Source organism: Balaenoptera acutorostrata, chromosome 19 (genome assembly GCF_949987535.1).
Source record: "Balaenoptera acutorostrata chromosome 19, mBalAcu1.1, whole genome shotgun sequence".
NCBI lineage: Eukaryota > Metazoa > Chordata > Mammalia > Artiodactyla > Balaenopteridae > Balaenoptera > Balaenoptera acutorostrata.
The window spans coordinates 24481643-24494355 of NC_080082.1; the positions used below are offsets into that span (position 1 = coordinate 24481643).

At 37.0% G+C, this 12713-nt stretch overlaps 1 protein-coding gene across 3 annotated transcripts in view; it reads left to right on the plus strand.

Moving 5' to 3' along the window:
* The window catches only part of CDH8 (cadherin 8), a 367969-nt gene that overhangs the window by 171433 nt on the left and 183823 nt on the right, over nt 1-12713 (plus strand). For all 3 annotated transcript variants that reach the window (XM_007198048.2, XM_057535058.1, XM_057535059.1), the window contains one exon: nt 9261-9380. In XM_007198048.2, coding sequence (XP_007198110.1) covers nt 9261-9380 — 120 coding nt within the window. The remainder of the gene's footprint in view (nt 1-9260; nt 9381-12713) is intronic.

Sequence of the window (12713 nt, forward strand, 5' to 3'; positions counted from 1 at the left end):
TGTGTTAATTAACTTGACTGTGGTAATCATTTCACAATGTATACATATATCAAATCATCACGTTGTACACCACTTTAAATATATTGCAATTTTTTTGATCAATTATACCTTGATAAAGCTGGGGGGAAAAAGAAAGAAAGGGAGGCAGGGCAGCCACGACCACATTACTGAAATTTTTAAAAGTCCTGTCTTTTAACTAGAAAATTAAGAATAAAAATGAACAGCCACTGCAATGGTTATATTTTTTCTCATGCATCTTGGCCCCAAACTCTTACTACATCAAATGTAAATAAAGTAGTAGCATGCCCTGGAGAGCCCAGGGATGTGGCTTTATACAATGTCCCATCGCCCAGGGATTGCTGATTGTGTGGTACCTTTATGGAGCCTTAGAATAACAACATGAAGTGGGTGATATCATTCCCATTTTTTAGGTTAAGAAACTGAGCCTTAAAGATGTAAAAAAAATGCCCTTGCTGTGTGAGAGTGTCAAGTCATTGATGTAGAATATGATCTATCTTATAATAAGATGATGTGAACAAAATCTTCTGCTGGTCTAATTGTGGTATATAGGTGTTTTCCACTGCATCATGTCTTCTAGAAATAAACTTAAAGATTGGCACAGTTTCCTGTAATAAAGTGAAATGATGTGAAAGCACTGCTAAACTAAACTTCAAACACTGTTGGGACAGAAACTCGGACTTTGTTGCACATTCTTGTACCCTCCCCATCTAACTCTGAGCTCCGCACACAGCACGTAATATGCAAATAGGCTTTGTGCGAGTGAATGAATGAATTCAGATAATAAGATAGAATAAACAAAGCTTCCACCTACTGCAATCCTGACACATTGTAGAAGATGCCTGCAGTGCCACTGGTAGGATAATTGTGCAAGGTCAGGATGGAAATAGCTCAGTCTAAAGCATAAATGATGCTAGTTTACTTCTTAAGCGTTTATAGGATTTTGTTCCATAGGTTCTAGAACAGCAAAGGCCTGATTGCTGGGAACAGGCCGCCTTAGAAAAGGAAATATACTTTTTTTCCCCTGTTGTATTATAAAAGAGTCATTCCAATTCTGAAAGTGTTTATTTATGCACATGAAACTGTAAAACAGACAGCTTATTAGTTTTCACAACCAGGCTTCCAATTGTCCTCATTATAGGTTTGCGAAAGCAGTGGGTAGGCCACCATCCTGGCGTTGTTTGCCCGGGCTATAGAAGGCATTTTTCTCCTGTGCATAGTAAACATGGCTGAGATTTTACAGTTACACATTTTCATACAATATTTTTCATTTCTCTCACCCGATGCACATTACAGATGTTTGCTGAAATGATGCATGGGTGAATAGAAGACATCTGTGTGCTCCAGTGTGTTTTCTGAAGTGTTTAATTGTTCCAGAAACTTTCAGGCTCATTTTAAAAACACAATGTTAAGTGTGTATGGAGGTTTCATTAAGTTACAAAACTGTTTATACCTCGAAATGCTCCAGAATATAATACGGAAACTGAATTTTATTTCCCCAGTTTATGACTCAAAACAGAGCCAGAGAAATGACAGGATACATTTTGGTGCTGTCCATCCACCCGACTGCAGTTAAGAATCTGTCCCTGTTCCCATAATAAATTCAATTTGGAGCCTGTAGAATTTGGCAGCAACATTTCACTACAGGCTGAGAGCTGGCACAGGAGGAGAACACCCAACGAGCAATGGTTAGGCCTTTGCAAAAGAAGATAGTGTGGGATGTGATTGTTTAGGATTGCATTGTGTGGTCTGTGTCTTCAAAGAGAGGTTTCTGAAGTGAAATGGCAAGCGGAGCCCACCTCGGCCTCCTGTTCAATTGCAGGATTGATCACCAGCAAAAGAGAAGGGTTAAATCTTCTATTATCACCCTGACATAACTTTCTAGTTAAACAACAGTGGTTCAGAGCACAAGTTCCTAGAAGGAAGTGGAAACCTGTCTTCTTGCTTATAGGTGAACGAACCCCAAACAGTCAGATGGTACAGTTCACTATTTATTTCCCCCAGAACTTGGTTGGGGAAGAATTCTTCATACACAGGGTTACAAAAAACAAAAAAACAAGCTGTAATTTTCACTGATCCGTGTTTAATCCTCCTCTTCCTCCAAAGACACCCTGAGCATCCCTTGGTGATTTGGGTATTTGGTGTATGTCTTCTATAATCAAACGGCAAAATGAGAAAAAAATACTGGTAGGATTTAGGCCATCTTTCCCACTGGGGGAGTTTGCTTGAGGCCCTTCAGGAGAAATGAATGTTGAAACCTATGTTATCAGTCAGAGAGATGTGAAGAAAAATGCATTGGCTGCCTGCATTTATTTCTCAGATTTTTTCTTAAGCACACTAGGTCTGTGCTGTGTTGTAATTGGGGGTGGGGTACGGGGTGCACAACAAACAAACCAAAAAAACCTCTAAAAGTGCATGCCAGTCATGTACAGAGGAACCCCAGAGCATGGTTCAATAAAACTAAAAAAAAAAAAAAATGGATTTCGCATGACACATTTAAAACATCCAGGGCCAGATGCTTCAGCTTCTAGTAAGTCAACAAGTTACGCAGGTATTATGAAATTATTGCCCTGCTATTCAACAACAACCAAAAAGGGTTGTCATTAGCAACACGTGTTCCCCATTACGTCTTGTATTGCCTACTACTCAGGGGAATTAATACGGAGGATGAGGGAAGATGGGTTGAGGGTTTAGTTTTATTAAAATAATGAAGGCATTTGCATCGGTTGCTATGACCTGTTAGGCCTATGATCTTTGGAAAGTCTGAATGTTTAAGTAACATAATTTCAGATGATGATGCCAGATGCTCTTTCTGGGTATTGTACATACTGAACTTGGATCAGAGTAGCCAAAAGGTCAAATCAAAGTTGGAAGATGATATTAGGAGGGCCAATAATGCATACCTTTCTGAATTTCAGCTATTGCAAAGGTTCTGCTGTTTTATTTTTTCACCTGCTATTGAAATGCTTATTTTCTGAAAATGTATTGCAAATGAGTCTTTGCAAATGGGGTTTGTGTTCTTCTTATCGTAAGAGTTTTAGCTTTTCCAGTGTGCACATTTTCACGCTGCACCAAACCTTTGTTTTTCTGCTCAGGGTGTCAGCACCAGCATTTTTTCTTTCTGAGTAATGTGCAGAATTTGTGTGCTGTCTTGCTCATAAAGAAGTAGAGCCTAGCTAACAGAGCTGCCCTACCCAAATCCCAACATCTTATTTTCCCGAAGACCTTTCATCTTAGTTTGTCAGCAAACTGGAGCCTCTAACCTGACAGTGTAAAATTTTTGATGGTTAATTTTGCTTGTAGTGTTTGTTGTCATTATAGGGGGCAGATGTGTAGGTTCTGCTGCTAATGGGAGGGGACTTTCAGGTGTGGCAAGAGGCAAATGATACTGGAGCCCTCTGTTAATTAGAATCCAAGCAGCACTTTAGCAAATTGCACTTAACCAAGAAGCTAAATGCAGAAAAATGGGTTTATTAAACGCAGAATTCACCTTGGAGTTGACATGTTCACACTTGACTTGATACTAGCAGGATGAATTGTGGTGACAGGGATCATTTTTGTTGACAGCAGCTGGAAATACAACAGCTATATTATTATAATTAGGCTCAGCATCAAGTTGGATTATAATAGGGGCTTTCTTGGAGAAGTGGCACAGTGTCAAATTTATAGTCACTAGCTAAATGAGTCTCTTGTATCCTCGACAAAGGGACAAAAACAGTTCCAAATGAAAACACAAACAGAGAATCCTGTTGTTATATTTCCTGGGTATTACTCAGGGTCCTATTTATCACACACCAACACTTGCCGCTTTGAAGAAACATTATCCCGCAAGGTTTACACTTTTCAATTTGCCTCTGTGGTCTGCATTCTGCATGCATTTCCATGGAGAAGCCTATACCGCAGCTTGACTAGAAATCTTTTCTGCTGTAAGATTAACCTCAAAGCATCCATTTTTCCCCCTCTGGGTAATCACTTGACAAATGCATCCACAAAACCTCTGCACACATTTATTCCAGTGTACAGGTACATCAACAGTCTTGAATCACTATTAGGAGAAATATCATCCTTGACGGAAAGTAGTGCTGCCTTTTCATTTCCAGGTGTCTGAAGTTGAAGGATGTGGATTTCCTGGGAAGCCAGACAACAGACAGAAATATCCTGGAGGAGGATGTGGGTAAAAGCTGGTCTTAGCTTTGTTACAGTTCCCGGCCCAGTGGTTCTTCTTGGGAAGCATGTGGGATTTGCATGGACAGGGAGATATGGCACTCAAATATGGGAGATATTCACTCAAATAACATTGAGAAACTTGTATTGAGGATGTGTCCAGTGCCTGGTCTTGTGCTGGCTACATCAAAACACATTGTATTTTTGAACCCACAGCAATTTTATACCACAGAGCAAATTGACATGGAATTGACTGGATGGGAGAATGTGAGATTTGTGTGTCTGTGTGTGTGTGTGTTTTCTAAGTCACTTTCTTATTAAAGACAAGAACATATTGTTACATTTGAGAATACCTTTTTGTGTTTCCTCTTCCAAATTTAAGGAAATAAGCTATTATTTTTTTCTTTTCCATTATGGTTTATCATAGGATATTGAATATAGTTCCCTGTGCTATACAGGAGGACTTTGTTTTTTATCCATTCTGTATGTAATAGTTTGCATCTGCTAATCCCAAACTCCCAATCCATCCCTCTCCCACCCTCCTCCCCCTTGACAACCACCAGTCTATTCTCTATGTCCCTGATTCTGTTTCTATTTCATAGATAGGTTCATTTGTGTCATATTTTAGATTCCACATATAAGTGGTATCATATGGTATTTGTCTTTCTCTTTCTGACTTACCTGAGTTAGTATGATAATCTATAGTTGCATCCATGTTGCTACAAATGGCATTATTTCGTTCTTTTTTATGGCCGAGTAGTATTCCATTGTTACATATGTACCACATCTTCTTTATCCATTCCTCTGTTGATGGACATGTAGGTTGTTTCCATGTCATGGTTATTGTGAATAGTGCTGCTATGAACGTAAGGGTGCATGCCTCTTTTTGAATTACAGTTTTGTCTGGATATATGCCCAGGAGTGGGATTGCTGGATCATGTGGTGATTCTATTTTTAGTTTTCCGCGGAACCTCCATACTTTCTTCCACAGTGGCTGCACCAACTTACGTTCCCACCAACAGTGTAGGTGGGTTCCCTTTTCTCCACATCCTCTCCAGTGGAAATAAGCTACTATTATAACGACTAGGCAGAACTACACTTAATTATAAATTACAACATCCACCACCACTTAAAATTGTAAAAGACTAGTTTATTATTCAGTCTTGCGTGTACATACACATAATGTACATGTAATTATAGTGACAATAAGCTCTCAGAAATATTGTGTAAATAACTCTTCTATACTGTTTGCATAAATTATTATATTTAATTAACTCAATAAACCTAGGATATAACAATTACTATCACCTTCCTTTTTTACATATTAAGGAATCCGAGCTTAGAAAAGTTTTGTTACTTGGCCAAGGACACAGAACTAGTAAAAGTTGAGGATGGAATATATAACAGGTGTTCTGGTTAGAGACAGTTTGACTTCAAATTTATCTTCTCAGCCACTGCTCTCTACTCACTAGTATCTCATTTGATCCTCACACAAAACTTTGAGGTTTGAAGAATAAAAACTATTGTTTTTGTATGTGAAAAAACTGAATCACAGAGCAGAGCGTGTAAATGATGGAGAAAATGGTCCCCTACTCTTGCCTCAATGTTAGGTAATGTGATAGGAGTCCTCTCATAATAAGATAATATAAATTTATACTAACTAATGAAAATAGATGTAATCTTCATCAGTCTTGTAACAGTAAATTCTCAAGGAACTATACCCAACTTCTTTTTAATAAGAAATACTCTCCATGACTGTTTATGCAGTAGGAGTGGTTTAAAAATTACTTCATTTTATATACAAATCTGAGCAAAAGTTCTTTACGGTAATCAGGGTAGAAATTAATGCTTCTATGGAGAAGAGTGAAGTTAAATTTTTAAAAGTCTGGTGCCCACTCCAGTTGTTCTGAACTGTGGCTTTACATCAGAATTGCCTGAGAAGACTTTAAAAAGTATCCCACCCTCATCCTTGTATTGCCATCCCACAGATCTGAAAGGAACCCTAGGGATCTAAATATTTTTCAAAGCTAGATTCTAATCCGTGAGCAGAGGTGATACTCACAGGCTTAGCATGTGGTAATTTCTGTTCTAGCCCCTACATATATTATTTTGTTTGACCCTCACAGTAACTCTAATATTCATTGTAGATTTGAAATCTGGGGCTAAGACAAGTTAAATGATTGGTCCAAAGAGAAAGAGGTACTTGTTTCAGAACATGCCACATGGAACTATTCCCTCTGTGAAACTATTAACCCCACACTACTCTGCCCAAATACACTCATCCCACAGATATATGCAGGGATCCTGTCATTGTTCAGACACTATCTAGATTTATTTATTTTTTTCTCTGTGAAGACATTTCTTAATTTTACAGTCCCTCACTAGAAGATAAATTTGTTGATGATGGAAAGTTTTTACTTTGTCACTTCTCTTTTTCCAGCCTAAACAGAGCCTGGTACAAAATGCTCACACTGACTAACTTAGCATGATACAGATTATAGAGCTTGACTTTATTTTCCTGATAATGTGTTACTTCATAATGGGGGATGATCATTTCTCCTAAAAGAAATCTAAGTAAATACACAACAAAACAAAGGAAAACAAAAAAGTTATTGCATGGTCTTCCGCATGGAAGAGTTCACCCTTTCTGATCAGTCTCTGAACTCACTTCTTTCAGTAATTCTTGAATCTTTTTCTCGTGATTCATTTTTTAAAATCTCTTACTCAGCTTACCCCCAGTTGAACATTTTAGATAAACTTAATGCAAGGACCAAAACAAGAAAATAAGCGTTGAGACCCATATTTATTGTCATTACCCAGTGTCAATGTTTTGTCACTTCTTGACTGGACTATTGCTGTAAACCACATAACTCATCTGATCACCTAATCTTCTACATCTCTGCCTCCACCTGAATCTGGGAGCACTAATGGAGGAGCCTCCTACCTAGGGTTGATCCCTAACTGATATATTTTCTCTCTTTCCTACAGGATGAAGCCAACTCTCCCCATCTTGACATTCACGTGCCCTTGTATTTTGTTCTCAGCTTGCATCTCCAACCTTAGCTTTAATGGCTGGCTTTTCCAGACATCTCTCCTCCTAGAAAAATCTAGTCACTTTTATCTTATTATCCTCCTCTCACCTGGAATGTTTTTCCTCCATTTCTTCTCTATCCCACACAATATTCAAATAACTGCAAATACTGTACTTTCATGTCCTCATTTCACCAGCTCTTTGATGAGCTACCTGTGAAAGTGAGTCTTTATTAATTTATTTTTTTGATACCATTCCCAGTATCTGGTGGAATGTATTACACAACTGACATTCAGAGCATTTTTTTATTTCTGACTGTAGACTTTCGTAGAACCTCTGAATCATCATTCTGAGTAAAAATTCCAATTTTACAGGACAATCAACTGCTTGACAAATATCATTACATTGTCCTCTGTAGTGACTGTAATTCAAAACACTTCAAAAAGATTCTGACTGGCAAGATTTTGCAAAGGCTCTACATTGTTTCAGCAAACGTAGAGAAATGCTGCTCAGATCTACCCTCAACTCCCTTGAGGTTTAAAACACTATTCCCTAAGCTGCTGGGAGTGTTGACAATTGACAGCTCAGGGCTGATGATCCCTCAGCTGAAGATAGGTCCCTGGACCAGGGCCAAGCCTCCATTCTCAGGGCGGTTCCCACAGCCAATAACTGGTCAGTGGCAGAGTGTAAAGTCCTGGATGGATTTCCTCGATGACCATCCCAGCTCTAGAGGGGAGACCGCTGAGGTCTGGGTTGTAACCGCATCATTGCCCAAGTGTTCCTCCTGCTCAGACTTGTCCTCTTCACTTTCCCACAGATGTTGATCAAAGAGATTCTCCAGTAAAAACTCAAGAAATCTTCATCTTAGAATCTATTTCTAGGAAACTCATTTGTGATACCTACCTACCGTTTGTCATGAAATCATCAGATAATTTATTCATTCGTCCATTCATTCAATTAACATTCAAATATATGTTCGACAGTTATATGTCTGACACTTACTGGGTGAGGAAGACATTGACCCTGCCCTCATAGAACATGATTCTGTTACCACACCAGACTTCTCCAATTTCTCCCCACTTTCAGCAATTCCCAGAATTTCCCTCAGTCTCTCAGACTATTTTGCTTTTACTTATGCTTGACTTTTGTTTAGAATTCCTCCCCTGCTCTTCTTCTCCTGGTTAAACTCTACCTGTCTTTCATAATTCCACTCAAGTGCAGTGCCTCTCAGAAAGCTGTCCCTGACCGTATCCAGTCTGTGCTGGATTAAGTGAGGGATCCAAAGCTTGTGCTATTGCATTCAGCTGAATGTCTAGGTACATTTGTTTCTTCCCTCCTCTTCCCTCCCACCACCAAACTGTAAGCTTCTTGAGTGTAGATTTTGTTGTAATATATATATTTTGTATCAGGCAAGCTGAATGTGTTCAATTGCTAAATGAATGAGTGAATAAAAACAGAAAATCTGGGAAAAAATAAAGGTTTTGATTCTGTTATCCATAGGCCCAATTATCTAAACATGCTGATTACTTGGTAGTTCCAATATAATTTTATATTCTGAGGAATTAAATAAAATGGGATAAAATATTCCTTTGATATTTCTGCACAACTCTTTTCAGCAGCCAATTTTTCCATGTACATTCAGTTGTGCTTTTGCAAAACTTAAATGCTACATGTTATATCCATCATATTATTAACCTTGTGTTTCATATTTCTTTGATATGTATCTTTTTCATATTCTTTAAGCCCACATGAATCTGATAGGTATCTTTAAATGAAAACTACAAAGGAATCTTAAATAATACCAATTCTAAAAGAGCTATCTTTATATAGTACTCCAACCTAGCAGTACTCTTTCTTTTAAAAGGTTTGTATATCATTGAAGTTATGATAGAGTAGTTTATCTCCATATTTTTAAAATGATTTCTTTTCCTTCTTATTCCCACACATGGATTTCTGTATAATATGCTTGACAAAATTTAGTTCTTGGCAAAGAATAACGTGTTAATTATTATTTTCTCTCTCTCTTTCTTTCTTTTTTTTCTTTTAGGTACGTCTGTCACTAATGTAACAGCTACTGATGCTGATGACCCAGTTTATGGAAACAGTGCGAAGTTGGTTTATAGTATCTTGGAAGGGCAACCTTATTTTTCCATTGAGCCTGAAACAGGTTTGTGGCCTAAATTTTGAATTCTATTTACCATGTCATTGCTTCAGGAAAATACTTTTCTTGGGATGTGGATTATGAAATGTTATGGTTAAGTACTTCACTGCCTATCAATAACATTTGAATGTGTTATTCCTGTGCAATGGGAGGTACATGGCAAGCCTGACGATCATTTTGATACATATTAAAATGAACTGCAGATCCTTTGGAGAGTATCACCTGTTTAACAGATGGCTTGGCACCATTGTTCATCCCTGGGAAAATGAGCTTATAAAGCAGGCAGACTTAAATATCAGATTTAAGAATAAATACAGGTACTTATAGGCTGCATGATGCTTGGCAAGTAACATTTACAAAGCTTTCTAAGTTTCAACTCACACATCTATAAAGTGCTGTGGAACCTTCATTATAGCCTTATGATGAAGATCAGATGAAGCAATAAATATTAAACCTACAGTACACGACATGCGGTAATCATTCCATGCATGGATATTATTACATTTGCTATTAGATTCCTCGTTTGTAAAACAGGATACTGATATCTATGCGCTAGAGGTCTTATGAAGATATTATTATTCTTGCCAATATTAAACCCCACCAATATCCTGAGTCCAACGGTATAGATTTTAGCAAACAGGAAATAAGTTATTTAAAAATAAAACAAAGCAAAAAGAACTATTTTTAATGATTTGGAACATAACTTCATAAAATGATAGTTTTTGTAAATGAAGATATATCTTTTATTGTTTAATTTTAACAATGAAGTAAGAGAGTAAGCCATTTTGTCACACTTATCATCTTGTGTTTTTTTTTTTTTAATGTTGCGTTTCTTTAGGAATTTTTGTTTAAATTCCTCTACTTTTTTTTTTTAAATTTATTTATTTATTATTTATGGTTGTGTTGGGTCTTCGTTTCTGTGCGAGGGCTTTCTCTAGTTGCGGCAAGCGGGGGCCACTCTTCATCGTGGTGCGTGGGCCTCTCATTATCGCGGCCTCTCTTGTTGCGGAGCACAGGCTCCAGACGCGCAGGCTCAGTAATTGTGGCTCACGGGCCTAGTTGCTCCGCGGCATATGGGATCTTCCCAGACCAGGGCTTGAACCCGTGTTCCCTGCATTGGCAGGCAGATTCTCAACCACTGCGCCACCAGGGAAGCCCTCATCTTGTGTTTTTTGTAGCACATTTTAAAATTATTATAAATAACACCATCTTTTGTGTGTACTTTTCTTCTGTATCTGGTGGTTTTGTCTGCAGATTTCCAAATAGAAAAATTCAATATGTGGGCACATACACATTTTGTTTCTTTGATTCATGAGTTTTCAGCGATATTGAGATGAATTTCCATGTCTTACCATTAAGTCAATTATTAATTAAATTAAAAATTTAAAGCCTCTCTTCACTTTTTTCTAATTCAAAGAGTAAAATCCTCATGCATTTAAAAGTGAGAAAAAGTACATTTATACATAAATAGGTCATGGCTTAAAATTGAATTTAGATTTGGAAACAGGAAAGAGCTCTTGTAAAATACATTAATTAGGGGCATAATTATATTTTCTTCCTCAGTGAAAGAGGAAGTCTGCCATAAAATTCATCTCATTTGTGCTCTTTGATGACCCTGGGGAAGTGGTAGAGAAGGTAGTCAGCTTTGAATTTTGAGGGAAGAGAAAAAGTCTAGAGATGGCCTATTCCTTGGCCAAAGTCACAGTGAGAGTTGGGACTCACACCCAGGTCCTCAATTTCAAAGCCACTGTCAGATATCTTTGAACTTCTCTTTTCATAGGCAATAGTTATGGTGTAGTGGCTTGCACAAAACAGAAATGTGTTAATTGCTTAAGGGGAATTGAATAGTTTCCTCCTTTGCTCCTTGGCTATTTGTTTGTTTACTTGAATCTCAAAAGTTCACCATTTACAGTGTAATATAGTGAGAAATAATTGACACATAACTATATATTAGTTTCAGATGTATAACGTAAAGATTCGCTAATAGGTATATATTGTGAAGTGATTATCACAATAAGTCTAGTTAACATCCATCACCACACGTGGTTATATTATATATATTTTTTCTTATGATGCAAACTTTTAGGATCTACTCTCTTTGCAACTTTCAAATATACAACACAGTATTATTAACTGTACTCACTGTGCTGAACATTATATCCCCAGGACTTATTTACTTTATAACTGTAAGTTTGTACCTTTGGATCAGCAATGGATATTAATCCAGCACACATCCAGTCAGCATTCACTATGTTCCAGGTGCTAAATTAAGTATAAGGAGACAAAATTCACAAAGGCTAATCTCAGCCTACAAGTATCTCACAATCCATTTTGGCAGACAGACTTTTTTTTTTTCAACATAAATACAAGGAAGTATGATGATGCCATTTAAATAATTTATATCTTAAGAATAACTTACCATGAAGTACAGAGAATAAAAGCCCGCTACTAAGTTAGAGGATTTGGGCAATTTTAAATCTCATTGACATATACTACCATTTGCTTAATTAAATATTGTCAGCATCATTTAAGATTTACATTTTTACTTAGCATAATGAGTGTTTATCTCAACACATATTCATTTTAGCCTTATCATTTCCAATGTGACAGATACAAAGTTATCTGACTTATATTTTAGAAAGTTATGCTGGTACTGTTGTGGAAAATGTAATGGAGAGAAATGATACTTGAAGCATATACATAATAGTTGCTTAATAAATATTGGTTGAGTGAAGTTGAGGTTTTTAACTAAAGCAGACACAATGCAGAAGGAAATAGAGGCTAAATTTAATAATCAATAAAGTCAGCCTAAGTTCTTTAGCTGAAACATCAATATGTGAGTGAAATGTAAACCTTATTGTGTAAATGTGTGCGTAATTACACTTGAGTGTGTTCAAATGAAAACAGAGTGTTAGTTGTTCCCAAAGAATCTAAATTTGTCAATCTCTGAGGCCTTTGTTTTCTTTTTTTAAAAAAAATTGAAACTGGTATGAATGTATGTGTGTGTGTATAAACACAGAAACAGATTCAGAATACTTTTTAATATTTTCTATTAGAAAAATATAGAAAAAAATGTACAAAGACCGTTGAGCATTTGGATTTTTTACTTTGTAAGCAAATGGAAAGAAAATACCCTTCCTGGTGACCAAAAGATGTGTACCAATTGTGTCCTCTGGGAAATAGACTCTGAGGTGGAGTTAGGAAAACAAGTGACTTACTGGGGGTTAATGACTGTGAAAGATAGAAGAAGCACTGTCTTAGTTCCAGCTGCTATAACAAAATACAATAAACTGGGTGGCTTATAAGAATCAGAAAGTTATTTCTTAGAGTTCTAGAGGC